A 21,726-nucleotide genomic window follows, 5' to 3' on the forward strand; every position below is an offset into this window, starting at 1 on the left:
AAGGGGGGGGACACGCATGTGGTGGCAAACCGCGGCTTCCCCGAGCATCCCCGCCGCCGGCCCTGCGGCACACGGCTCCGGTGCTAATTGGCTCTAATTGGCGTCTCTGTGAGGGCGCGGGCTGGAGGACGGCGCGCGCGGAAGGGCGCAAAGAGCAAGAGCGAAGGCAAAGGGCGACGAGAGCCGCGTCTCCGCCTTGCCGCATCCCAGCTCACCCGCACAGCATCGCTGGCGCGCGGCCCCCTGTTAAACAAATACAGGCTTTTTCTGAAGTCCTTTTTTTTCTTTAATTTGCTGAACCCCCCTCCCCTCCCCAAGCATGGGAGGAGGAGACACAGGAGGTGCTGGGGCCCCCAGACCCCCCCGGTGTGCCAGTGGCACAGCATCCCAGCGCCCATCCCTCCCGGCACCGTCAACGGGATGGGGAGCGGGACGGGACGGGGGGGAACGGCCACGAGCGCTTGACATTACCATTCGAATTACTTATTGGCAGAAATGGGTTTAAAAATAGGATTTTTATGATAAACAAACTAACCTCATACAGGAAGTGAGCTGCAAATACTAAAATCTACTATGTTGTAAGAGAGGTGGTAGAGTACAGAGCTGCCCCGCAAAGCTGAAAAAACCCAACAACAACAAAAAGAAGCAGTCTTGGGGTTTGGGGGGTTTTTTTTATATATTGTTCACGGTTTTGGGTTGGGGTTTTTTTTTTTTTTAATGTTTTCCCTCCTGGCACGGGGCAAGAGGAGACTCGAGGGGAGGAAGGGCAGGAGGAGCCCGCGCTGCTGGGGGCTGAGAGAATTTCTTCTCTGCTCGTGGCCCCTAAAATCGAGGCGAAGCCCGGCGATGCGCAACCGGCTTCGCGATGTGAACGCCGGGTTTTAGCGTGCCTGGACTTCAAAAAAAGCGTTTGCTTCTGCTGCTGAAAAGGTTAAGCAGTTTTCCTACCGAAACCCCGAGTGTGGGCTGTGAAAGAACATGTTAATGAAGAAAATTTCCCCAGGGCTGCTCTTTTATTATCACCAAAGCCATCGAGTTTCAGTTTGAGTTATTTGTATTTATTTATAAAAACAAAGATTAAATAAGTAGAACAAAAAACAAAAACCTCATCCTAATTTCTGAGCTAAGCCTGATTTATTCAAACAAAGAATTTCCCCTGCCAGCAGGTAGCTGCAAGCTGTTTTCCCCTTTGCTTTGAGAAAAAAAAAAAAAAAAAACCAAAACAACCAAACCTGAGTTACCAAGGTGCTGCATGTGAAATATATTTAAGGTTTTAAAAAAAAAAAAAAAAACAAAAACAAAAAACCAAAACCCAAACGCAAAACAATTCAACCGTCCCCGTTGGTTGCAAAAATGAAGATTTAAAAGTCTCGGGGCTGGAAGGGGACGGTGCAGCCGTCAAAGGCAGGTGCAGGCAGGGGCTGCCTGTACCCAGGAGCTGCCGGCAGCGCTGCCCTGCCCGGCAGGAGCCCGGCCGCGGGGTTCAGCCACGGTTTGGTGAGGGAGCATCTGATTTAAGAGAGAGAGAGAGAGAGAGAAAAAAAAAAGAAGAAGAAGAAAAAAAAAGGCATTTCTCTTTTCATGTGTTTTCACTTCCATTGCGAGAGAACTGGTTAAAAAAAACACACAAAAAAGCCCTTCAGTGGTCTTGTAGCCTTTAACGTGTTGTTTTTCTACATATTTTATGTTGTTGGCTTTTGTTATCAGTCTCATCTGCAATTTGTGGCCGATTCTGTCATGCTTTAGGCAGACATCTTGTTCCCAAAACTGTTTGCAACCTTTCAGCAACGGTACAGCCTCAAATACAGGCAGAGAAAAGCCACAGCGCAAACGAGAAAACGGGCAGATTTAACCCCAAAATGATCCTTCGGCCCTATTTTTATCCCCAAGGCGGGGACGAGCCCCAGGGCGGCGCTGGGCAGCGTGGAGCCAGCCCCTGCCCTGCCCGAGCATCCTCACCGGCATTCCAGATCTTTGCATTTTCTTTTTTTTTTTTCCCCGTCCCGGGAGAAGCCGAAGCCATCCCGGTGTGACCCCTTGGATTTTTTCCCAATCCCAAACAGGGTTTTCCGCCGTCATTTTCCCAGCCGTCGGCACGAAGCCGTGCCAGCCATCCCGGCCGAGCCCTTCTTTTCTAAGCGCGGCGTGGATTAAATCAGTTGAGCTGTTATTTTACCACCGAAAACCAACTCCGCCAATCTAGCACCTATTCGATATTAATAGCGAAACCAAAAAAAGCAAATTAATACCACAGGGTGAAGGCATTTAAAAAAAAAAAAAAATTAATTAAAATTAAAGTCATCCAAGTACCAGAGAGCAAAGCCCGATGACGGGAGCTGATTTTTGGTCACTGTCAGCCTTCATGGACCGGGGAGAGGGGCTTAAATTTGGCATTTTTTGGGGGTGGTTAAACTGAAAGGAAGGGCTCGCGGCCGTCCCCCACCCCGGCTCGGCAGGGTTTACGGCCGGGGCAGCGCGACGCTCTCCCGGGCTGCCGGAGAGGGAAGTGATGCGCTGCATCCCTGACGAACCCCTCGGCTTTGAAATAACCAATTTTGGGGTTTTTCAAAGAATTAGCACGCCCGGCGGGGCAGCCCGGCTGGGGGAAGGAATGAGACATTGTGAAACCCAGCTCCTTTTCCTGAGGCTGCCGCTGCCGTCAGCGCCGGAGCCCGAGCCCTGCCCGAAAGAAAAAAAAAAAAAAAAAAACCCAACCAAAACCCAAAAAAAAAAAAAACAACTCAAAACGGTTTCCCAAAGCGGAGGCGCCAAAAGGTCGCTCGCCCTTCGCCGGGAGCTGGCCACAATTTCGGGCTGCCCGGTGCGGGGCAGAGCCGCCGGCTGCGCCCCCCGGGAAGGGCTGCTTTCCTCCGCCGGACCACCGCGGCCCCCAGCCTCTGCCCCCCGGGACGCTCGGGGACGGGGGGGCCCCGCTGCCCCTCCAGCCGAATTCCTCCCCTCTAGTTACAACGGACACCAAGAGACGGCATTGGGTTTTTGGGGTTTTTTTTGGCCAGAATAGATATATATATATTTTTTAAAGTCGATCGCTCAGGGCTCTCCCAATGCTCTCTCCACTTCCTGTGACAAAACAAAACACGCTTCGTTTGAAACTTATTCTTCCTCTATTTAGCGCCGAGAAATAATGACCAAAAGCGCCCCGAAAAACCCACCCCGCGCCCCAGCCACCCCCCGCGGCTGCTGCCCCCTTCCCGCGCCTCCCCCCCCCCCCCCAGCGCCGGGGCAGAGGACGGACGCGGGCACGCCGAGCTGAAATAGCATCGGCCAGGCAAAGAATCACTTCTCAAGATATTTAATTTAAAATCTCGCCCGCGGAGGGCTGGATGTTCGAGCTGAAGGTGAATTTCCACTTCACTATTTTTGTCCCGCTGCTGTTCAAGTCAAACGCTTCCCCCCCACCACCACCGCCGCCGCCGCCGCTGCTCCACGTCATCGCTTTAAAACCGGAGTCAAAAAGCAGCTAAAATAGGTAGGGTTCGATAAATTCATATTTTGACTCATCCATTTCTCTGCGGCGTGATTAAACACCCCGCCGATCGCAGTAATATTTGCCGCTCGGCGAAGGGGACCATTAACCCCAGTTGTAAGATTGAGGGGGGGAAAAAAAAAAAAATAAAATCATCATTTTAGTTTGACTCATGCGGAAAGAGTGAAACACAGAGAGTGCCCTGAAATCGGGCTACGCACCAGGCTTTTACTACGCCCTTCACCACGCGTGAAGAAAGCAGAATTTTGGGCAATTTCAGCCCCAGATGTAACAGTATTTCTAGGCAGCCGTGGGCTGCGGGCTCCCCTGCTGCAAACGCCGACGGTTTTGCTGCCGTTTCAGCATCCTTCGGGCAGCCGGACGACAGAAAACGGGAGGGGGAGAAAAAAAAAAAAGAAAAAAAAAAGAAAAAAAAAAAAAGAATTTGTGGTTGATCTGATTTTGCTCCGTCATAATTTTTTGTCACGCCGCTTGGGAGGACTCGCCTCCTGCCTTGGCGAGAGACGGCTTTTCCCCCCCGCCGGTAAAATGGTGACAGCTGGCTTGAAAACGAAACCCACCTGGAATAAATCGTACGGGGAACTTTCGGGGCGGGGAGGGGGGGCTTTGGCAATTTGCCTCTTTGAGAATGAATCTGAAAAGATAAATGAATTTAATAACCGAGCGCCGGGAGGACGTTTCGGGGCCGGTCACTGCGACAGGCTGGGTGAAACTGAAGCGCGGCGAGCAGAAAACGGGAGGTTTTTTTCCCCCTGCGCCCCGGCCCCCCGGCGAGGAGGGTCCCGAGGGAAATCTCATCGCCGCTGCGGCAGGACGAGCGGCAGCACCGGGTCCCTTCGGGGACGCATCCTGCCCGGCATCCCCGGCACATCACCATTGCCCGGCACATCATCGCTGCCCGGCTCAGCCTCTCGCTGCCGCCCGAGCTGGGAGATGCCAATCTTTTCATCAAAGCTTGCTGAAAACAAAACTGAGAAACAGCTTGTGGTTTGACAAGACCGTATTTACATAAAAATATATATTTTTAAAAAAAAAAAAAAAAAAAAACCCAAAAACCACCTTTGGGGATGGTGAGAGAAGGCGCTCGTGGTGTTTGCGAGGTCCCTGACATTTAAGCGAGGCTCGTCGAGCGTGGCGGCCTCACGTGTTACCCAGGCCGAGCCCCACGCGGGACCTGCCGCCAAAGCTCCGCCTCGGGCCCGGCCGAAATTGGGAAAGGCTTTGGCGGTGTCCCGTCCCGTCCCCCCCCCCGTCCCTCCCCACGCGGGCCGAGCAGGGGCCAGCGGGAGACGCCAGGCATCCGCTCCCGGGCACGCGTGAGACGAGAAGGAGCTGCAGCCCTCGCCTTGCGGTCCAGCCCACGACGCCAGGCAGAGCTGAAAAACCAACCCCACCCCGACCCCCACCCCAAAACGCCAACCCCAAGGCGGGCTCCAGGCTGCTCCCCCGCTGCCAACCCCGACGCTCTGCCCGCTCGCTCGGCGCCGCGACGGCACGAGTCACGACGGCGCTTCTATTTATTTCCAGTCCTTGCATTTGTTTGCGGTTTGCAACACTTATTTATTTGCAATGCGCGTGTGTGTTTGCAACGCTTTTATTATTTGTTTGCAACGCTTTTATTATTTGTTTGCAAAGCGTGTGTGTGTTTGCAATGCTTGCGGTTGTTTGTAAGCATGGAATTCTTTGCTTTCCAAAACCAAAAGAGGGTGAGAAGGTGTCGCCCGTTCCCGCCGGCCAGGGCCGCTGGCCGTGCCGTGCCCGCCGCTGGCCGGCCCTTGGCTCGGGGGGAGCCGCCGGCGAGCGCCCTGCCCTGGCCGTACAGCCCGGTGGTTTCTTTCAGCGAGTCTGTTCCCTCTTTTCTGAGTCATTCTGCGATCGCTCGACGTCTCCAGTACACGGGCGGCGAAAATGCGCTTTTCAGAGCACAAACTGACAGAGTCGGTCCGTGCAGCGGCACGCGCCGGGCTCGCTGCCAAGTGGGTGTTTGGGCCTCCCCGTGGCCCGGCAAACACCCGCCGTACGGCGGCAGCGCCGACCAGCCCCCACAAACAGCGCCGGGCTCAGGGAAACACAGAATCAGCTTGAAACCCTCCCGCCCAGCAGCACCTCCCAGCTCCTGGCGTGCCAAAAGCCTCGAGCAGTGCAGCCACAGCTTTGCGCTCAGCGGCGTCCCTCCCACGCTCCCAGCATCGCTCCTGCATCCCCGGCATCCCTCCTGCATCCCTGGTATCCCTCCTGCATCCCCGGCATCCCTCCTGCATCCCTGGTATCCCTCCTGCACCCCCAGCATCCCTCCCACACTCCCAGCATCGCTCTTGCACCCCCAGCATCCCTCCTGCATCCTCAGCATCCCTCCTGCACCCCCGGCATCCCTCCCGCACCCCCAGCATGCCTCCTGCATCCTCGGCATCCCCCGGTACCCCAACATCCCCCTAGGACCCCAGCATCCCCCCCGGTACCCCAGCATCCCCCTGGTACCCCAGCATCCCTCCCGCACCCCAGCCCAGCCGCGGGACGTGCTCCCCATCCCGAAGGCCGTGCAGCCTGCCCCGGCAGGAGCTTTCGGACAGCGGACAGCGATGCTCCCAGGCGCTGCTGGGACCCGGCCCTTCGGGGAAACTTTGGGGCAGAGGGTGGGGGACCCCTGGTGCCACCGGCCCCACCATGGCAGGCCATGATGCGCGCGGCGATAACGGTCTGAAATGCCCCGGCAGCGATTCGGCTCTGGCGAGCGCTTGGGACGCAGAGCCCAAGGAGAGGGGCCTGGGCCACTCGCTGCAGACGGGGCTGTGCAGATCCCCGGCGGTGCGGGGCTCAACCCCCCCACCCGCGCTCAAACCACAGCCCAGCGCAGAGCAGCCCCGGGAGACGCGCGCCGTGCTGGGCCCCGCTCCCCAAACCCGGCGCCTTCCCCGTCTGGCAGCCAACGGGGGGGGGGGGGGGGGGGGGGGGGGCTGGAAAAGTCGCCCTCCCCAAATCCCCCCGCCCCGGTGCCAGCGCTGGCGGGGAGCCCTCCCTTGCTGCAGCTCCCCGCGAAAAAGCGCTCGCTCGGCACTTCTGCTGCGCCGGCTAACTGCTGGAAGCGACGCGTGGCTTCTGGCGGCTCGCTGGCAGCTCTCCACCCGTCTCCGTCACCATCGCAGGGTAACGTCGCCGCCGGCGGAAACCCCCGCAGCAAGGCGCCCGAACCCTCCACCTCGGGCAGGCGCCGAGCCCTCGGCCCCCCGGTCTCATCCACGAGCCGGGTCGCCACCCGCCTTTCCCAACAGAGCGTCGCGTCGTGTCGCGTCGCTCGGCGCGCAAGCGTAACTAACGGCCGAGCGAGCCTCCCGCGTTTCCATCGCCGCGGCTGCCGTCCCTGCCGACCCCTCTCCGGGCAGCCGCGCCGGCGCTCCCCTGGGCGTTCACCGAAGGGCTTGGCTTCGGGGCGCCGGCAGAGAGCCAGCGACCTCCCGCGAGGATGCAGGGGCCAGAGGGGCGCAAATATTTCGGGAAACCAGCCGGGAATTTGGATCCGAGGAGTTCCTGAGCCATCGTCTCGACTCCGCTAACAAAAAAGCTCAAGAGGAGGAAAATATTTCCGTGCAGACGGCAGCTACCCCGAAAGCACCCGCTTCATCTCGCGGGGGTGCGGCGCAACGCCACGGCCCGTCCCCCTCCCTCTCTCGCGGGGTTTTGGAAAGGCAACACCAACAGGAGAAACCACCGTGCCCGCGTCGAGGAGGAGCGCCAAACCTCGCCGCCTGCATCCAATGACCCCCGAGCAAGAGCGGTGTCATGAGCCTCGGCGTCTTCGCGAATCACCAAGAGTGACGTCAGGGGAAAGCTCCGAACGAGAGCAGCGCCGGGCTGGCGGCCGCGACGCGCGACTGCGTCGGGGCGGGAGAGACGCGTGGTGCCGCCGCCTGCTCGTCCGCACGCGGCCGGCCCTCGCCTTTCCCGATTTCACTCTTGTTTTACCAACCGCGACGGCGAAGGCGCCGGTCAGCCCAGCCCGGCGTGAGCTGGGGCGCTGGGACGGGCCCAGGGAAGGGTTGGGGGGGGCGGTTTTTGGGGGGGGGGGCTCTGCCTTGCTACCCCATCCCTGCGCTTCCCAGCCGGCGTGGCAGCAGCGGCGGCGCCGGGGAGCAGGAGGCTCCTTCCCGCTGCTGCCAGGGGAGAATACGGGAAAATAATGAAAATATTGAACGTACTGAAGATGTTAAAGATACGTTGGAAATATGGAAAATATTAAAGAATTGTTTTAAGTGTTGAAAATGATGAAAATATTGAAAATATTGACAATATTGACAATATATTGAAAATATTGAAAGTATTGAAAAGAATTGAAAATATTTTAAATGTTGGAAATGGTGAAAATATTGACAATATTGACAATATAGACAATATATTGAAAATATTGAAGGTATTGCAAAGAATTGAAAATATTTTAAATGTTGGAAATGGTGAAAATATTGACAACATATTCAAAATATTGGAAATGGTGAAAAATATGGAAAATAATTAAAAATGTTTGAAATGTTGGAAATGGTGAAAATATTGAAAATACTGACAATAGATTGAAAAATATTGCAAATACGGAAAATAATTGAAAACGTTTGAGATGTTGGAAATGGTGACGATATTGAAGCTGGGGGGGGGGGGGAGGCTGGAGCAGACGCTGCCGTGGGGCTCAGCTGCTGCGGGGGGGCGCGGGGGGGCGCGGGGGGGCGCGGAGGGGCGCGGAGGGGCGCGGAGGGGCGCGGAGGGGCGCGGAGCAGGATCTGCGGGGCGCGGCTGCGGGCCGGGCCATTTCCTTCTTCGCAACCCCCCCTGCAGCCCTGGGCGGGAACTGCCCCGCGCAGAAAGTGCTGGGAAACGGGGTTTTTCAAAAAGCAGACCCCGAACCCCACCAAATAAACCCAAAGCGGCTTCCCTCCCCCCCCCCCTTTTCCCCCCCGCTGTCAAAATTATCCTTTTTTTTTTTTTTAAATTACCCCCCAACCGACTGTATTTACGCGTGCATTTCTAAGGCCATCTGCTACCTTTGCAGGCGAAAAAGCCCCAATTATTTTAATTAAGGACAGTATTTGGAGCAGAGGTTGCAACACAAGCCGGGACTAACGAAGCACGACTTTAAACAGGAATAATTGAAATTTTCTCACGCCGAAGCTGCCGCCGCACATTTTTTCCGAGCACCCCGACGTGCTGCCCGAAGCCCCTTTTATTTCAAGAGAATTTTACTCCTTTTGTCAGGAGGAAATAGAGTAGCTGTGTGTAATCGAAACTAATTGGGGGGGGGAAAGAAGAAGAAAATTAAAAATCTGGTAGTCTGGTACAATGAGGTGAACCAGGAAAATGCATCCAAAGAAGATTCACTGCATTCCCCCACCATTTAAAAAAAAAAAAAAAATCAGCAAATATGTGCATCAGAAACTACTTCTATCAGAACATACATGTATCTCTCAGAAAATGAAGGGAACAATCCAGATATCGATCAGAAAATGAAGGCACCAATCCAGCACAGCGGAACAAGTTTCGCAGCCTGCGTAAAGTCGTAAAAGAGCAACAAATTTCCTCCAGAAAAAGCCAAATGTGCTTGGGGATTATGGAGCACGGGGGGCGCGGGACCCGTCTCTGGCTGGAGGGGGGCGAGCGGCCGGCCGGGCTTTGCCAACTCGCGCGCATCGCGCGCCCCGGGTTGGTGTACGAGTGAGAACGAAAGTAAGAAAAGCGCCGGGGGGGTTTTGCAAAGCTCTGCCGCTGAGTCGCTTTGGGAATGACTCGCTGCGATGCTTTGGGAATTCCTTCCCGCGCGGGGTGAGCGAAGGGGAAGTGCCGCGGCACGGCCGGCGTGGGAAAGCGTCCCTCTTCCCCTGCCTAAACCTGCGAGCAGCACCCCAGGCAAAAAACAAACCAAAGCGCAACAAAAAAAACCCAAAAAACCCCCCCCAAAACCCAGCGTGTTTAGTGCTTTGCTTTACCAGGAATCTCTGAAAATCCCCAGCCCTGCTTGTAAACAACAATTCCTCCCGTCGTTGAAGATGACGTACTTAAAAAGTGGTTTAGTTTCGCTGGGACCTACGCCTTTCAAACCAGCCGGCGCGACCTGGATGTCCCGACTTTTCTAGCGACCAAAATTCTGATGCACGCAGGAGGAGACGCCAGCTGCCCGCCGCAGCGACCGTCGTTGCTACGACTGTGAGTTTTATTACGTTTGAAAACAAATACTCCGAGTAGGAATGCAATTATTGATGGCCCTACATACCGGACCATCAAATCTGCTGCGTACGTGGTTGATAAATGTGAGTTTTGAAAATATGGCACGAAATAATATTGTGAAAATATGGAAAATTTTCTACGTGGGTAGGGGGAAAAAAAAAAAATGTATTTAGCAATCGCACGAAGCAGCGCAACAGCCCGGCCGTATGGTAACGCCGCGCGTGCGGCAGAAGAGCCCGGCGAGGACGGGGAGGGGTGCCTTCACGCCGGGATTTGCTCCCAAGTGGCAAATTTTTTTTTTTATTATTTTTTTTTAAATAAATCCCTAAAATCTAGAAGGCCCCAGCCTCCTGGAAAGCCGCACCCCTTCCCGGCCGGAGCCGCCAGGAAAGCCCGGCACGGCGTCGGGGCGGGGGGGGGAGAGCGGCTGGGTGGGTGTCGGAGCCGCAGCCGCCCTCCTTCCCGCCCGGCCGCCTCCTGCCTGCTGCCTGGCTTGCGGGCAGGGACGCAGGCAGCGCGTTGGCGGGGGCCGGGCTGGAGCACCGCTTTGACGCTCGGAGAGAAATCCCCACCTACGGAGAGCATCGGTTTCGGTTTCGAGGCGCCGCAAACGGCACGGTACGAGCTCTTTCCTCCGGCGTCGCCGTGCCGGGGAGCGGGGGGGGGGACACACAGCATGCGGCGGCAGGGAAGGTGCCGGGGCAGAAGCGGGCAGCTGCCATGCCGGGGAGGCGTGGCGGCACGTGCCGGGGTGGCGCAGGCAGGAGGTTTCCAGCCGGAGTCGGCTCCCTGCATCCCGGCACGGCTCCCGGCGACGCTCTTCCACTGCCGGCGGTGACGGGGCAGAGGGGAGCGGGCCCAGCCGCGGCCCGGCGCTGGGAAGGGCGACGTGGACCCAGCCACGCGAAATACGGACCGGGCGGCCTCGGAAGTCTCCGAACGGCGGCTGGACCCGGCCCCGCGCCCCCGGCTCTGCTCGGAGCGGGCAGGGAGGCAGCCGCAGCCGGGGCTGGGTACCCTGCCTGCCGGGGTTCAATCCTTCGGCTCCTCCCAGTTCTTTAAACCGATTTCCCTGTAAGTTCTCACGAAGGAACGGTTCCTGTTTCTCTGCCTCGGCCATGACCACGCTTTTTTTCTGCCCGGAGCCAGGCGCAGCCCTCAAGCCCGCAGCTCCCCCGGGCGCCTCTGCTACGGCCCCGTGGGAAACCCAGGGATTTAAAAAATACCCCGCTTTGCTCTCATTCCGAGCTTTTTTTTTTTTTTTTTAATTCCCTGGAGCTGAAAATTCCCAGGAAACGTTGGGTTTGGATACCCAGCCATTCACCAACCTGCTCCCCCAGCCTGCAGCGTGACTCGGGGTGCCGGAGACCCCGGCCGGAGCCGTACCCCCCCCCCGCCACCCCGGAGCGAGGGACAGAAAGCCGGACGTGCGGCTTTAGCCCTGCAGGCACCATTAACCCCTTCTGTCAGCACAACGCAACCCTGCGCTCAGGCTTCAAAGTGGGGTTTGTGGTTGGTTTAAGGATGCTGTGATTAACACGCGCCCGGGTTCACAAAAAAAAAAAAAAATCTCAAAAAAAATCATTTTTCTTCCTCTGCCACACAGGCACGGGGACACCCGGGAGCTTCCCGGAGAGAGGAAACTGGGGCTACCCAAAGGCCACGGGGATGGGCACCCCTAGTCGCACCCATGTGTGCCTCCAGCCCCGGGCTCGGCCCCGCAGCAGGAGGGGGGCAGAGGCGAAAACCGGTGCCCGAGTGAGATGCTGCGTCCCTGCACGGCCCTGTACCAGCACCAGCACCAGCACCAGCACCAGCACCAGCACCAGCACCAGCAGGACGAGGAGGAGGAGGAGGAGGAGGAGGGGTGATGGCAGAAGGGGAAGAGCATCCCGGGGCTCTGCTCTCCCCTCTCCTGCAGCAGCCGCGCTGGCTGCTGACTCATTTTTGGCCAGCGAGCCCACGCGAGGCGCAGCACCTCCTGCCGCCCCGCCGTTCCGTGGGGTTTTTTTTCCTTTCTTCTTCGTCAAACGGGTGCCAAGTTACCAAAACCCCTTGTCACGTGGCCTGCGACACGGCAGCCCCGCTTTCATTTACTGGAACTGCACAGCCACGAAAAAACACAAGTTTCCAGCAGCCCAGCCGAGCCGCTGACGCTCTCGGAGGGCGCTGGGGCTGCGGGGTCCCAGGGACACCCACAGCCCCCTCCCCGCCATCGGGGCTCGGACCAAGCACCCGCGGCTTCGAAGGTAAGGAGCTCCTGCGCGGGGGGCGGGGGGGGGGCCCAATCCGGGCGGTCGTCCCCGGCTCGGTGCCTGGAGGGGTGCGCTGGGCACCCCGAGCCACCCGTCCCGAAGCCGCCCGCCTCCCAGAGACACTCACCCAAACCGTGGCTCCTTCCCCGCATCCTCCGGAGCCGGCGCCTGCGATGGGGAGAGAGAACATCAGAGCCGGGTATGTTTCCATGGGAACGGGGTAAAAAAACAAACCACCAACCAAAAAAAAAAACCCCAACCCCAAGCCAAAAGTGCTGGCTGCAGAGGCACAAACGGCACTTACTTCCCACCATTAAGCGATGACCAAAATAATTCGGAGGGGAAAAAGAACCTAACCCCCCCCGGTCCCTCCTCCCAGCGGGACAGCCATGCTCCTGCCGACTCACCCGCCGCTGCCTCCTCCGGCCGGCCCCGCAGGGTCCGCTGCCCTGGGGAAAAAAAATAGGCTTTTTTTTCATTTTTGCAGCTTGAAAACCCTCTTCTGCTTCTTACGTTTCAGCAAAGGGCCAGGGAATCGCCTACGAAGGAACGAGATCTTCGTTAGCGGTAACGGGAATGCCGGACGCGGGACCAGAGCGGGACCCCGCGCGTGGACGTTTCGCCCCTTGGCCTCCAGGTTTACACCGGCGCGGTTTTGTGCCACGGGGTGGAAATCGGCCGGGGCTTCGTGCCGCCTCGGACGCCGGTGGCGCGCGCCCGGGGCAGGATGCTCAACCACGGGGGCTTTGTCCCAGGGATTCATCCCTTCGCTTCCCGCGCTTCCCCTTTTACGGGGCGTTTAACGACAAGGGTTTAATAGCAGCTTCTCCGGGGAAAGCCCGAGCGTGCACGCTTGCTGCTTGAACACCGGTAATGCTTAAATATCAAGCATTAATGGAAATAACGGGGGGAATGTCGGGGAAACAGAGGACAGACGGGCTTTCGCATCCTTCCCCGGCCTGCGAGAGCGGTCCGTGCTGGGCGAAGGACGGCACGTGTCCTCGGGGCGGATTAAAAAGCCCATCAGGCAGAGGCACCGGCGTCCCCCCCTCGGCGCAGAGCCCCTCGCTTCCCGGGTGCAGGTCTGTCCTCCCGTGCCAAACCCCACGTGCGCCCCCCCCTCCCGTTTCCGACGCCGGCACGGAAAGCCGCGCGTGGATCCCCTGCGCCTCCCGGACCTTGGCGAATCCATCCGACGTCCTACCTGGCTTCTCCCTGCCGCAGCTCCCAGCCCGGGACGTGCCGGCGGGTTTATACGGCCCCGTCACCCCCCGCCGAGACGCAGGGACGGGAGATTTTCCCACGGCCGACGGGCGCTCTCGATTCCCCCGAAGCGGCCGGCTACACCCATCGGGGGAGGCTCAGGGATTTTTCCCATCGGAAAGGGCCTTTGCTTGGAAAGGTCTCCTTTCCCAGGGCTTGCAGCCAAACCCACGGGGACTGCGGCAGCAGCAGGGAGCTGGGCAGGGGATGGGCTGAGCTGCAGGCACCAAAATCCACTGTCCCGGGGGGGGGCGGCGGGAGGCACCGCCGAGTGGCCCCCGACCCTTGGCATCCCCAAGCTCTCGGGCACCTGGATGCTCTTCCAGCCTGTCCGCCGGGAAACGCTCTGGTTTTTCTCCCCATCCCCATCAGGTGGGCTAAAAATAGCTGCGACCTCCCTGCAGACCCCGTGGGGAAGGCTGCCGGCTGCCCCGCGGGTGATGGGCACCGTCCCCGTTCCCCAGGGAACGGCTCCCACAGGCGCCCGGCCGAGGTGCTCGCCCGCTCCAAGCCCTTTCCCTCCCCAGCTGAGGGACCCTTTCCCTCCCTCCCGCTGCAGGGCGGGGGGCTCTTTCCCTACTCGTGTCCGTCCCCCCCCGTCGGTTTTTTGCCCCCCGCTCAAGTTCTCTTTGGCCTGATTTTGGCGTGGCCAGGAGTACAGTTCTTATGCGCTTCAAGAAACCGGAGCGACCCGAAAACGGCTTTCTGGCAGGTTTTGGCTCCCCGATTCCGCTGGAGTGCGGAGATGAGTCACGCGGCAGAGGGGCGTAACGTGGGGGCTGCTTGAATCAGCCTGTCGCGAACTCACGCTATTTATCAAGAGGTGCTTTGCGACACCGGCTGCAGCGGCGGCCGGGATCCGGTGGGGTTTGGCAATGCCGGGCACGGCAGCCTCGCCGGGGCTCTGGCCGAGCGTCCCGGGGAGCATCCCCCGTCGGTCCCTCGACGCCTCCAGCCGTGCGTCCCCCAGCATCCCCACCGCTCGGTGGCAGCTTTAACCCTTCCAGCGCCGCTGCCGCCAGCTCCTAACCTCAGCTCCGCCGCTCTCGCTTCGGCGGCAGCCCCCCCGCCGCTCGCTCAGCGCCGGCCGTGCCCGAGGGAGCTGCCGCGGGGATGGCTGCCGGCCGGTGCGCCGGCTTATCTGATGAGCGCGAGCGGCTGCGGGCCGGGGAGAACCACCAAAACACCAGCCCCTTTGTGGCCTCACCTGTGGCTTTCACCGATTTCGCATACGAGAAGCAAAAGTCACCGACACCGAGACGGTGGCGGCCGCTCCCTCGCCACGACGGCGGGTGAAGGAGGCCGCCCGCGGTGGTGACGCTTATTGTAACGTACAGAGGGACCCTGCGGGTCCATCGTGTGTTTCCACGCGTTGCCGCACGGCGCGTCGAACTGCTCCATCCCCGCGGCCCCCCCCCCCGGGCTGTTTCACATCCCGCCACCGAGCCTCGCGCTGTCGACAGGTGAATTTATCCGCAATAAAGCACCGACGCTGCCGGCTCCCGCCCTCACCAGGAGCTTTTGGCTTTCCCCTCCTGCCCCGCAGGGCTGGGGCGGGGAGCGGGCGCCGCGCGAGCAGAGGGGGAAGCCGGGGAAAGGGCTCCCTCCTCCCTGATTATTTCAGCATGCGGCCGCAGGAGCCCAGCGCTGGGAGCGACGCGCCGTTTCGTGGCCAACTTGGCTGGACCTCGAGGGATCGCAAGCCCCCCCCCCCGATGAAGCCAGGAGCTGCGGAGGGCTGGAGGCATCGCAGCCCCACGCCGGCTACCCGGCAGCAGCGTCAAGCCTCTCGCTGGGCCGTGGCCCCTAACGCTTGGATATCGCCCCAAAAAACCCCAAGAGGATGGGTGGTCTTCGATCCAGCGCTCCTCAGGGACATCCCTGGAGCTCGCCCCAGCAGAGCACGAGCCGGTGGGAAATGTCCTACCTGCAGGGACGGCGGAAGAAATCACTGCACGAGCATCCCACAGGAGGAAGAGGAGGAGGAGGAAGAGGGCTGGCACATGCCCACGTGGTCAGAAAACACTCGTCCCGCTCCCCTCCCACCTCCTTCCCCCCTGAATATTGCAACAAAAATGGAAAATGTTCTGGCAGTCATTAGCAGCTCCCTGGAAAAAGCCGGTTTGCTGGCCCAGCTTCAAAACCCAGGTCGCCAGAAACTCCCCGACCTCTGCGGCATGTGGCCGCGAGCTTCGTGGAAAGCCAGAGTTTTCTGCAAAAAGGGGGGGTGCGGGGGTTTTTTGGTAATTTTTTTTGTCATTGTCAAAAAAATTCAATTTTTTTCCTTCTAAAAAGAAAAGCAGCAGCCCCCAAACGGGTGGAAACCGTTCCAGCTGGGCCCGGGGCAGGGGGTAGCATCAGCTGGCACCAGCCGCTCAGGGAAAGTGCTGCCTTCGCAGAGCTTCAGCCCTTGCAGCGCCGCGGGACGGGGAGAAAACCCGATAGCTAGAGAAGAAAACTTGCCCCCCCCCCCCCCAAAAAAAAGAAAAAAAAAAGAAAACAAACCTGAAATTGCTGTCCCACTGCAAAGGAGCAGGGTGCCGGGGAGCGCAGGGTGAAGGCACCTTTGGGAAAGCAGCAGCAAAAGGTTGGGTTTATCTCCTTTTTCCTTTTTGCAGCAAAAGGTTGGGTTTAATCTCCTTTTTTTTCCTTTTGCACCGGTGGTGGGTGCTTTTGTAGCACAAAGCCCTGCAGAGCCGGATTTTCCCGGTGGGAGGAAGCGGGCGGCAGCACCCCGGGGGGATGCTCGGTCCCTGCTGCCGCGGGTCCCAAGGGACCATGCGCCGCGCCGTGAGATGCCAGCACCCGCGTCGGGGTCCCACATCGTCGCCCGTGGGGTCCGGCTGCAGAAATCGGTACGGGCAAAAGCAACGACCCCAAAACATCCCAGGAGCCGGCCGGGATCCCACGGGACGGCCGATTTGCCGGGCATGCTGGCACCTGCCTTCCCGCGGAGCAAAAAAACAAGTCGCTAAGTCACAGTAAAACCATGAAAGCAAAACCACAGAGCCCCAAAGCGCCTCTGAGTCACTCCCCCGGCCGCCGCCACGGCCCCACAGCCCTCCAAAACTCGCCGCCACCTGCAGCCGGCCCCGAGCTGCTGAGCCACGCTCGGCCCACCGGCACGGCATGGCACGGCGCGGCACGGCACGGCGCGGCACGGCACGCATCAGGCTGATGTGTAGGCGCTGGCAGCGTCTTCCAGGAGGCAAAGCCCCTCTGGCGAAGCGGGGCAGGGGCGCGGGCGGCAATTGCCGTCCCACGGACAGAGGAGCAGAGGGCGGAGAAGAGCAGCGATGACCGGTGACACCAGCTCAGCATCCTCTGCCGAGCCAAAACCAAGCCGGCAGCCTCCACTCGCCGGCAGCCAAAACACTTCCTTCCCCTCTTTCCTGTAAAATTGCCCGTATTTTTTATTATTATTATTTTAAATCGTGAAAAATACTCGTTTGAAATGTGAATGGAGATGAAACATTCACAGAAAGTGCTATCGGGATTAGTCACCGGTTGTAACTTCTCTATTTACATGAGTCACGGAGGTTGGCCGCGCAGCTCTTAAATTAAATCCCCACCAGGTTTTCAGTTTTTGGGCTGTCCTCGGGAGACCTTTCGGTAACTTTTCTCCAGTTCTGAGCAGAGCTGGCAGCTGCCTTCCAGCACGCGTGCTTACCGAAACACCGGCAGTAGCTGCAAGGGCTTTGCCGGGTGATTACGCGGCAGCCGGGGCCGGAGGCGATGCTCGGGGGGCAGGATTTGCCCCCGCTAACTAAGGAATTTCCCCATTCGGGCCGATGATGGGAAGAGGGAGAGAGGCGGCGGGTGCCGGGGGTGGGCGATGGATACGCCGGGATGCGGCCGGGGCCAAGCCAGTGGCACCGGGCCCCGGCGGCGGTGCCGACAGAGGTCACTGTTGCCGAAAAACTGCGCACCCCAGCCGAAAAAGGGAACTTGGCGGGGAAGGCGGCGATGGGGCAGGCCCGGTTTTGAACAGGCGCCGCGCTCCAGCAGCCACGAGGCCGCCGCGCCGGGGATCTCCGTCCCCAGTGCCAGCGGCAAAGCCCCGGGGCGATGCACGGGGACGGCCGATCCAGCATCGCGGTCCGTGGGACAGGCTTGGAGAAGCCACGATCTCCCCCAACGGCCACATCGGGGACCTCTGAGGGCGCCCACCAACTGAGATTAAAAGCGAAAAAATAACGATGAGGCAAGAAAACAGTCTCTGCGTGGGGCTGGAGGGGCAAGGCGCTGCCACGGGAGGCGGAGAGGCCGAAAGCCGAGCGAGGGCAGGGGCAGGAGGGGGGACCCCAGGCTCCGGCGGGCACCCCTCGGGCTGCCAAACCACGAGCAGAGCCCAAGCAGGCGTGGTTTGGGATGAGCTGGATGGAAGTATTTGCTTCCCATGGCAAAAAGCAGCAGGTCCGGCCTGGTGGGACCCTGGGAGCGGGGGGGGAGGACGCCTGGCCGCTGCCTTTCCTCGCCCAAAGCCCAGGGGACAGCGCGCAAACAGCTTGCGAGCGCAGCATAAAAATAAAACCCCAGAAAGGTGACTAAGCACTCTGGGTACCCAGGCATGACGCCAGAGGAGCCCAGCCTCCGGCCCCGGCTGCGCCAGGAGCCCCCGCCCGCGGTTATCCCGCCACGGGACCCCGGCCTGAGACGAAGAGCCCCAAGGTGCTGGGGACGGGTAACGGAGACCCCCCCGTGTCCCATCTCCCCCCCACCTCTGCGTTGTGCCCGAGCAGAGCTGCCGCCCTCTGCAAAGCCCCCCCGAGGGGCCGAGCAGCCCGGCTGCCACCCGCACAGGCTGGAGGGGGTCCCAGAGCCACCCTGAGGACCCCCAGGCTGGGGCTGGGGTCCCCCGGCCGGGGGGGGTGCTCGTCTGCCCGCGGCGGGGGGGGGACGCTGCCAGGCAGAGCGGGGGTCCCCGTGTGCTCAAACCGTCCCCCCCAAAGTCCTCCCCCCACCCCACCGCAGCCAGGGCACCCCAAGCAGAGCCCCCCCACTCCTGCCCAGGGCAGCAGGGCAGCACGTGCTCCATGGGTGGCCAGGGACCCGCAGCGGGACGAGGCAAAGCCCGAAACCCAACCAGCAGCCCGTGCTCGCGGCGTAAATGTGCGAAATTTAAGATATTCGCCCTGCGCTGAGGGCGGAGCGCCCGGCGCCAAGCAACGCGCGGCAGCGCGAGGAGCGTAAGGCATTGCAAAATCTATTGCATATATACACACGCACACATATATTTTTTGCAATTCACAGCCGGCAGCTACAGTAACCAGCATTTCAAACCGCTCGCAAAGCCTCGCCCGCGGCAGTAAATAGCACCTTACCCTGGCAGGCCGGGGGAGCCCGGGGCCGAGGCAGCCCCCCAGGGCCAGAGGCAGCCCCCCAGGGCCGGCGGGGGCTTCACGTGGGGCCGGGAGAGCGAAGCTGGCATTCGTAACGGGCGCCAAGCACCCCGAGCCGAAACTCCCCCGCCGCTCTGCCCAGATCATTGGTCCAGGTCACGGTGGCGGCTGCTTTCAAATTCTGTTAAACCTTAAAAAGGAAACAGGAAGCCTCTCGGCTCTTGACTTCATGCAGCCCGAGAGGCTCGCACACCCACACGCGCACCCACACGCTCTCCTTCCTACCCCCGAGGCTGAAGCCGTGGCAGGCGGGGTAACGCCGTGCCCTGGGCGCGTCACGCTCCCGGCGTCAGGCTGGGCCCGCGAGCATCCTCAGCCCGGCTGCACGGGGAGATGCTGCCTCCAGCCCCGGGGAAGCTGCACTTTGCACCTCCCTGCAGGGGCTTGCAGAAAGCCTGCTTGGCTTTTTTCGTTTTGTTTGTGGTTAAAAGCATCTTCATCCTCCAGCTCGTGGAGCCACCGGGCAGCACCAGGCTCACGATGGAGCCTGGACCACGGACTGCAGGTGCCGGACTGTTGTCCGAAACTCATGCAGCAGGAGGGACAAGCACGAGCACGCCTTCAGTTCAGGGTTCTCAGCTTTTCACTCAACGTCCAGCATTTGCGCTGTTCGCCCTTCTCTTCCTCCTGCAGCACGCCCAGGGTAAAAAAGTAGTAGGAGAGAAACCTGTGCAATTTGTTCTGTGCTTGTGGTTAAAAAGAAATAATAAGAAAAATTCGTCCTCAGAAATGTCAGGGGTGGAAGGCTGGGGAAAGCAGAGGTTCATTCGATTTGGGAAGTGAGTGTTTAACGCAGTTTAGAAGGAAGAAAACAACTTCCCCAAGCTGCAGCCGAGGGAGGAGGGACGCGCAGCCCTGAGCCCAGGGGAAGGAAGGGCCGGAGCTCGTGGCTCCCGCTGCCAGAAGCGAGAAGTTCCATGCGTGTTAACAGGTTCATTTAATTCACACAACAAAGAAGGTACCTTTGGAGTAGGTGATCTTTGTTCTTTTAAAAGATTAAATCCCAACGTCTCCAGTCACAGCTCCAAAGTAGCTGCCTTTGGGCTTAAGTGCACCTTAAGTAACTGAAAACCTCAGTTAATACACGTCAAACGTTCTTTTTAATAACATGGAGAAGGTTTGTAAAATGTTTCTACTTCTGCTTTCTTCATAATCACTCTTCTCTTCCTCAGTCCATTTGTTCCTTCCCTAAAATCCTTTGGTTCCCCTCTTTGAGGGTTCGGATCAGCACGAGTCCCACAGAATCAGATTGAATTTGAAACTTTGGAAAAAGCAGAGGCCAACAGCTTTTTGCTGTTTTGCAGAGTCCAACAGCTGGCTGCTTTTCTAGTAGAAATTGTTCAAGCTCTGGCTGCTTTTATTGGAGCAGCTCCATCTGTTTTCTGAAGAATTATGTGCCTGGCCTGCCCAGAACAACCACGGAACCAGCCACGGTCCAAGTTCAGTGCTCTGGGGAAAAAAGGTAAGGCAGCGTAGCAGAGATGAAGGAAACACAAACGAATGCCCAATTATTTAAATTGTCTGTAAGTAGTTTCAGTTCTTGCCCAGACATAACGTAACATAGTGAAGGCAGGTGTTTTCTCAGCAGCCACTGACTAATTGCAGAACAAAGATTAGAAAAGAAAAAAAAAAAAGATGTAAACAGTGCAGTAGTGAGTATATCGTGGGTGAGGCAGAGCAGAGCAATTTATACTTACAGAGCATCTATGCTTATGGAAGAGAGATGCAGTAGCTTTATTAGACAAAATAAATAAAAATATTGCATGAATGAGAGTGAAAGATCACACCAGTTCTTGGGAAGCGTGCTTGGCGCGGTACGAGCGGCATGCCAGGTGGCGTTCTTGCTTCTCCTCTCGGCTCTCAGGCTGGAGGGGAAAGTTTGGTGTCTTGGGGGCTGCCTACCTCCTACAACCTACAGCACCTCGTGGAAGCGAGGTACATCATAATCACAGAAGTTATAAAAAGCAAGGAAATTGCACGGTTTCCAGCCAAGGTCTTTTCAGAATTCACCACACAGACATATTTGTAAACAATCCTTAGTTACAAAAGTAAATTTATTATTAGTTCAGTTTTACAATTCTTTTTTTTAATCCATTGTAACAATTTATAAATAACTCCTGGTCGTAGTCACCATATCCGGGGACAAGCTTGAAGCTGATGTTGTCTGAGAAGTTACAAAATCGAGTACATTTTACCTGTACGTCTTTGAAAAGCATGAAACACCACAGAGCTGGCTCTGTCATTCGGTAACCGCACGCGGAACGAATGCCACAGACCTACAGCACCATGGACTGTGGATTTCTAAGCAGGAGAGGAGCGAGCCTTAGCAACGCACGAACTGGCATATTCAACTGCTTGAACTTCAAGAGCAGCTCGGAGAAGTTTGTGATTCCTAAATAGATGAAAGAAAGAAAATGAGCACGTACGGGTGGAACACTTGCCCAATAAAAGAACTGCCCGTGGAGGGAGGAGAGCCAGCCAGCGCTCACGGTGTATCTCTGGAGACGCGCTCACCGCTATTCATTTCACTGCAACACTGCTTTCAAAGGTAATTTTTATACTAGAACGTTAAGAAATCCCAAATTCAACTAACGTGGCAGGAACTCGCAGAAGAGAGGCGTATAACAGGTAGAGAGGACACAGAGAACCAGGATTTCCATAAAGGCCTCTTGACCCGGACACCCAGGCACCTGACTGGAAAACATCCAAGACGAGCTGAGCTTGTGCAGGACTCCAGGCAGGGGCTGCGGCCCCCGGGAAGCCTTCAGCAACAGGCTCCTCTCACCACTGAGGTGGTAACGTTCACGTCACACCCCTAAGCAAGCCAGAGAGTTCCCCAAATTGAAGTCCAGCTGTGTTTCTTTTGAAATCTGAGAAACCCCAGGCAAGCGGAGGCGGGCTGGTATATCCCCAGGTTGGGCTGAGAAAAGTGCAAGTGCCCAGAATTTCCCTGGATCCCAAATAGGATTACCGCTGGATATCTAGGAGAGCAGGTGATCGCTCTGACTAGGTACTTATAGGAAAGAGATTTAAAGGATGTTTAGGATATGGCTAGCCCAACAAAAAGAACATTTTCCCCATTACAGCCTGTCTTATC

At 58.3% G+C, this 21,726-nt stretch overlaps 1 protein-coding gene and 2 long non-coding RNA genes across 9 annotated transcripts in view; 1 reads left to right on the forward strand and 2 right to left on the reverse strand.

Annotated features, from left to right (window-relative positions):
• LOC129204015 (uncharacterized) overlaps nucleotides 1-18,602 on the reverse strand; it is a 28,741-nt gene extending 10,139 nt beyond the window's left edge. The window contains exons 1-3 of one of the 4 annotated variants that reach the window (XR_008576246.1): nucleotides 18,552-18,602; nucleotides 12,372-12,503; nucleotides 12,092-12,132 (exon numbers count right to left, since the gene is read on the reverse strand). This is a non-coding gene — a long non-coding RNA (uncharacterized LOC129204015). Of the gene's footprint in view, nucleotides 1-12,091; nucleotides 12,133-12,371; nucleotides 12,507-13,168; nucleotides 13,287-15,154; nucleotides 15,201-18,551 lie in introns of those variants that run through there. The other 3 variants (XR_008576248.1, XR_008576247.1, XR_008576245.1) reach the window with 3 other exon arrangements.
• LOC129204016 (uncharacterized) lies at nucleotides 9,109-15,727 on the forward strand. Of its 2 annotated transcripts, XR_008576249.1 has the most exons (4): nucleotides 9,109-9,688; nucleotides 11,316-11,958; nucleotides 12,082-12,163; nucleotides 12,485-15,727. It is a non-coding gene; the product is annotated as an uncharacterized LOC129204016 (long non-coding RNA). The 2 variants fall into 2 exon arrangements; XR_008576250.1 differs by lacking the exon at nucleotides 12,082-12,163.
• A 2,063-nt stretch (nucleotides 18,603-20,665) lies between the features above and the next one.
• Nucleotides 20,666-21,726, reverse strand: part of ANAPC1 (anaphase promoting complex subunit 1) — a 34,661-nt gene continuing 33,600 nt past the window's right edge. For all 3 annotated transcript variants that reach the window (XM_054819209.1, XM_054819211.1, XM_054819208.1), the window contains exon 47: nucleotides 20,666-21,021. In XM_054819209.1, the coding sequence (XP_054675184.1) occupies nucleotides 20,906-21,021 (116 nt within the window). In that variant the 3' untranslated portion in view covers nucleotides 20,666-20,905. The remainder of the gene's footprint in view (nucleotides 21,022-21,726) is intronic.

This window comes from Grus americana, chromosome 3 (assembly GCF_028858705.1).
Source record: "Grus americana isolate bGruAme1 chromosome 3, bGruAme1.mat, whole genome shotgun sequence".
NCBI lineage: Eukaryota > Metazoa > Chordata > Aves > Gruiformes > Gruidae > Grus > Grus americana.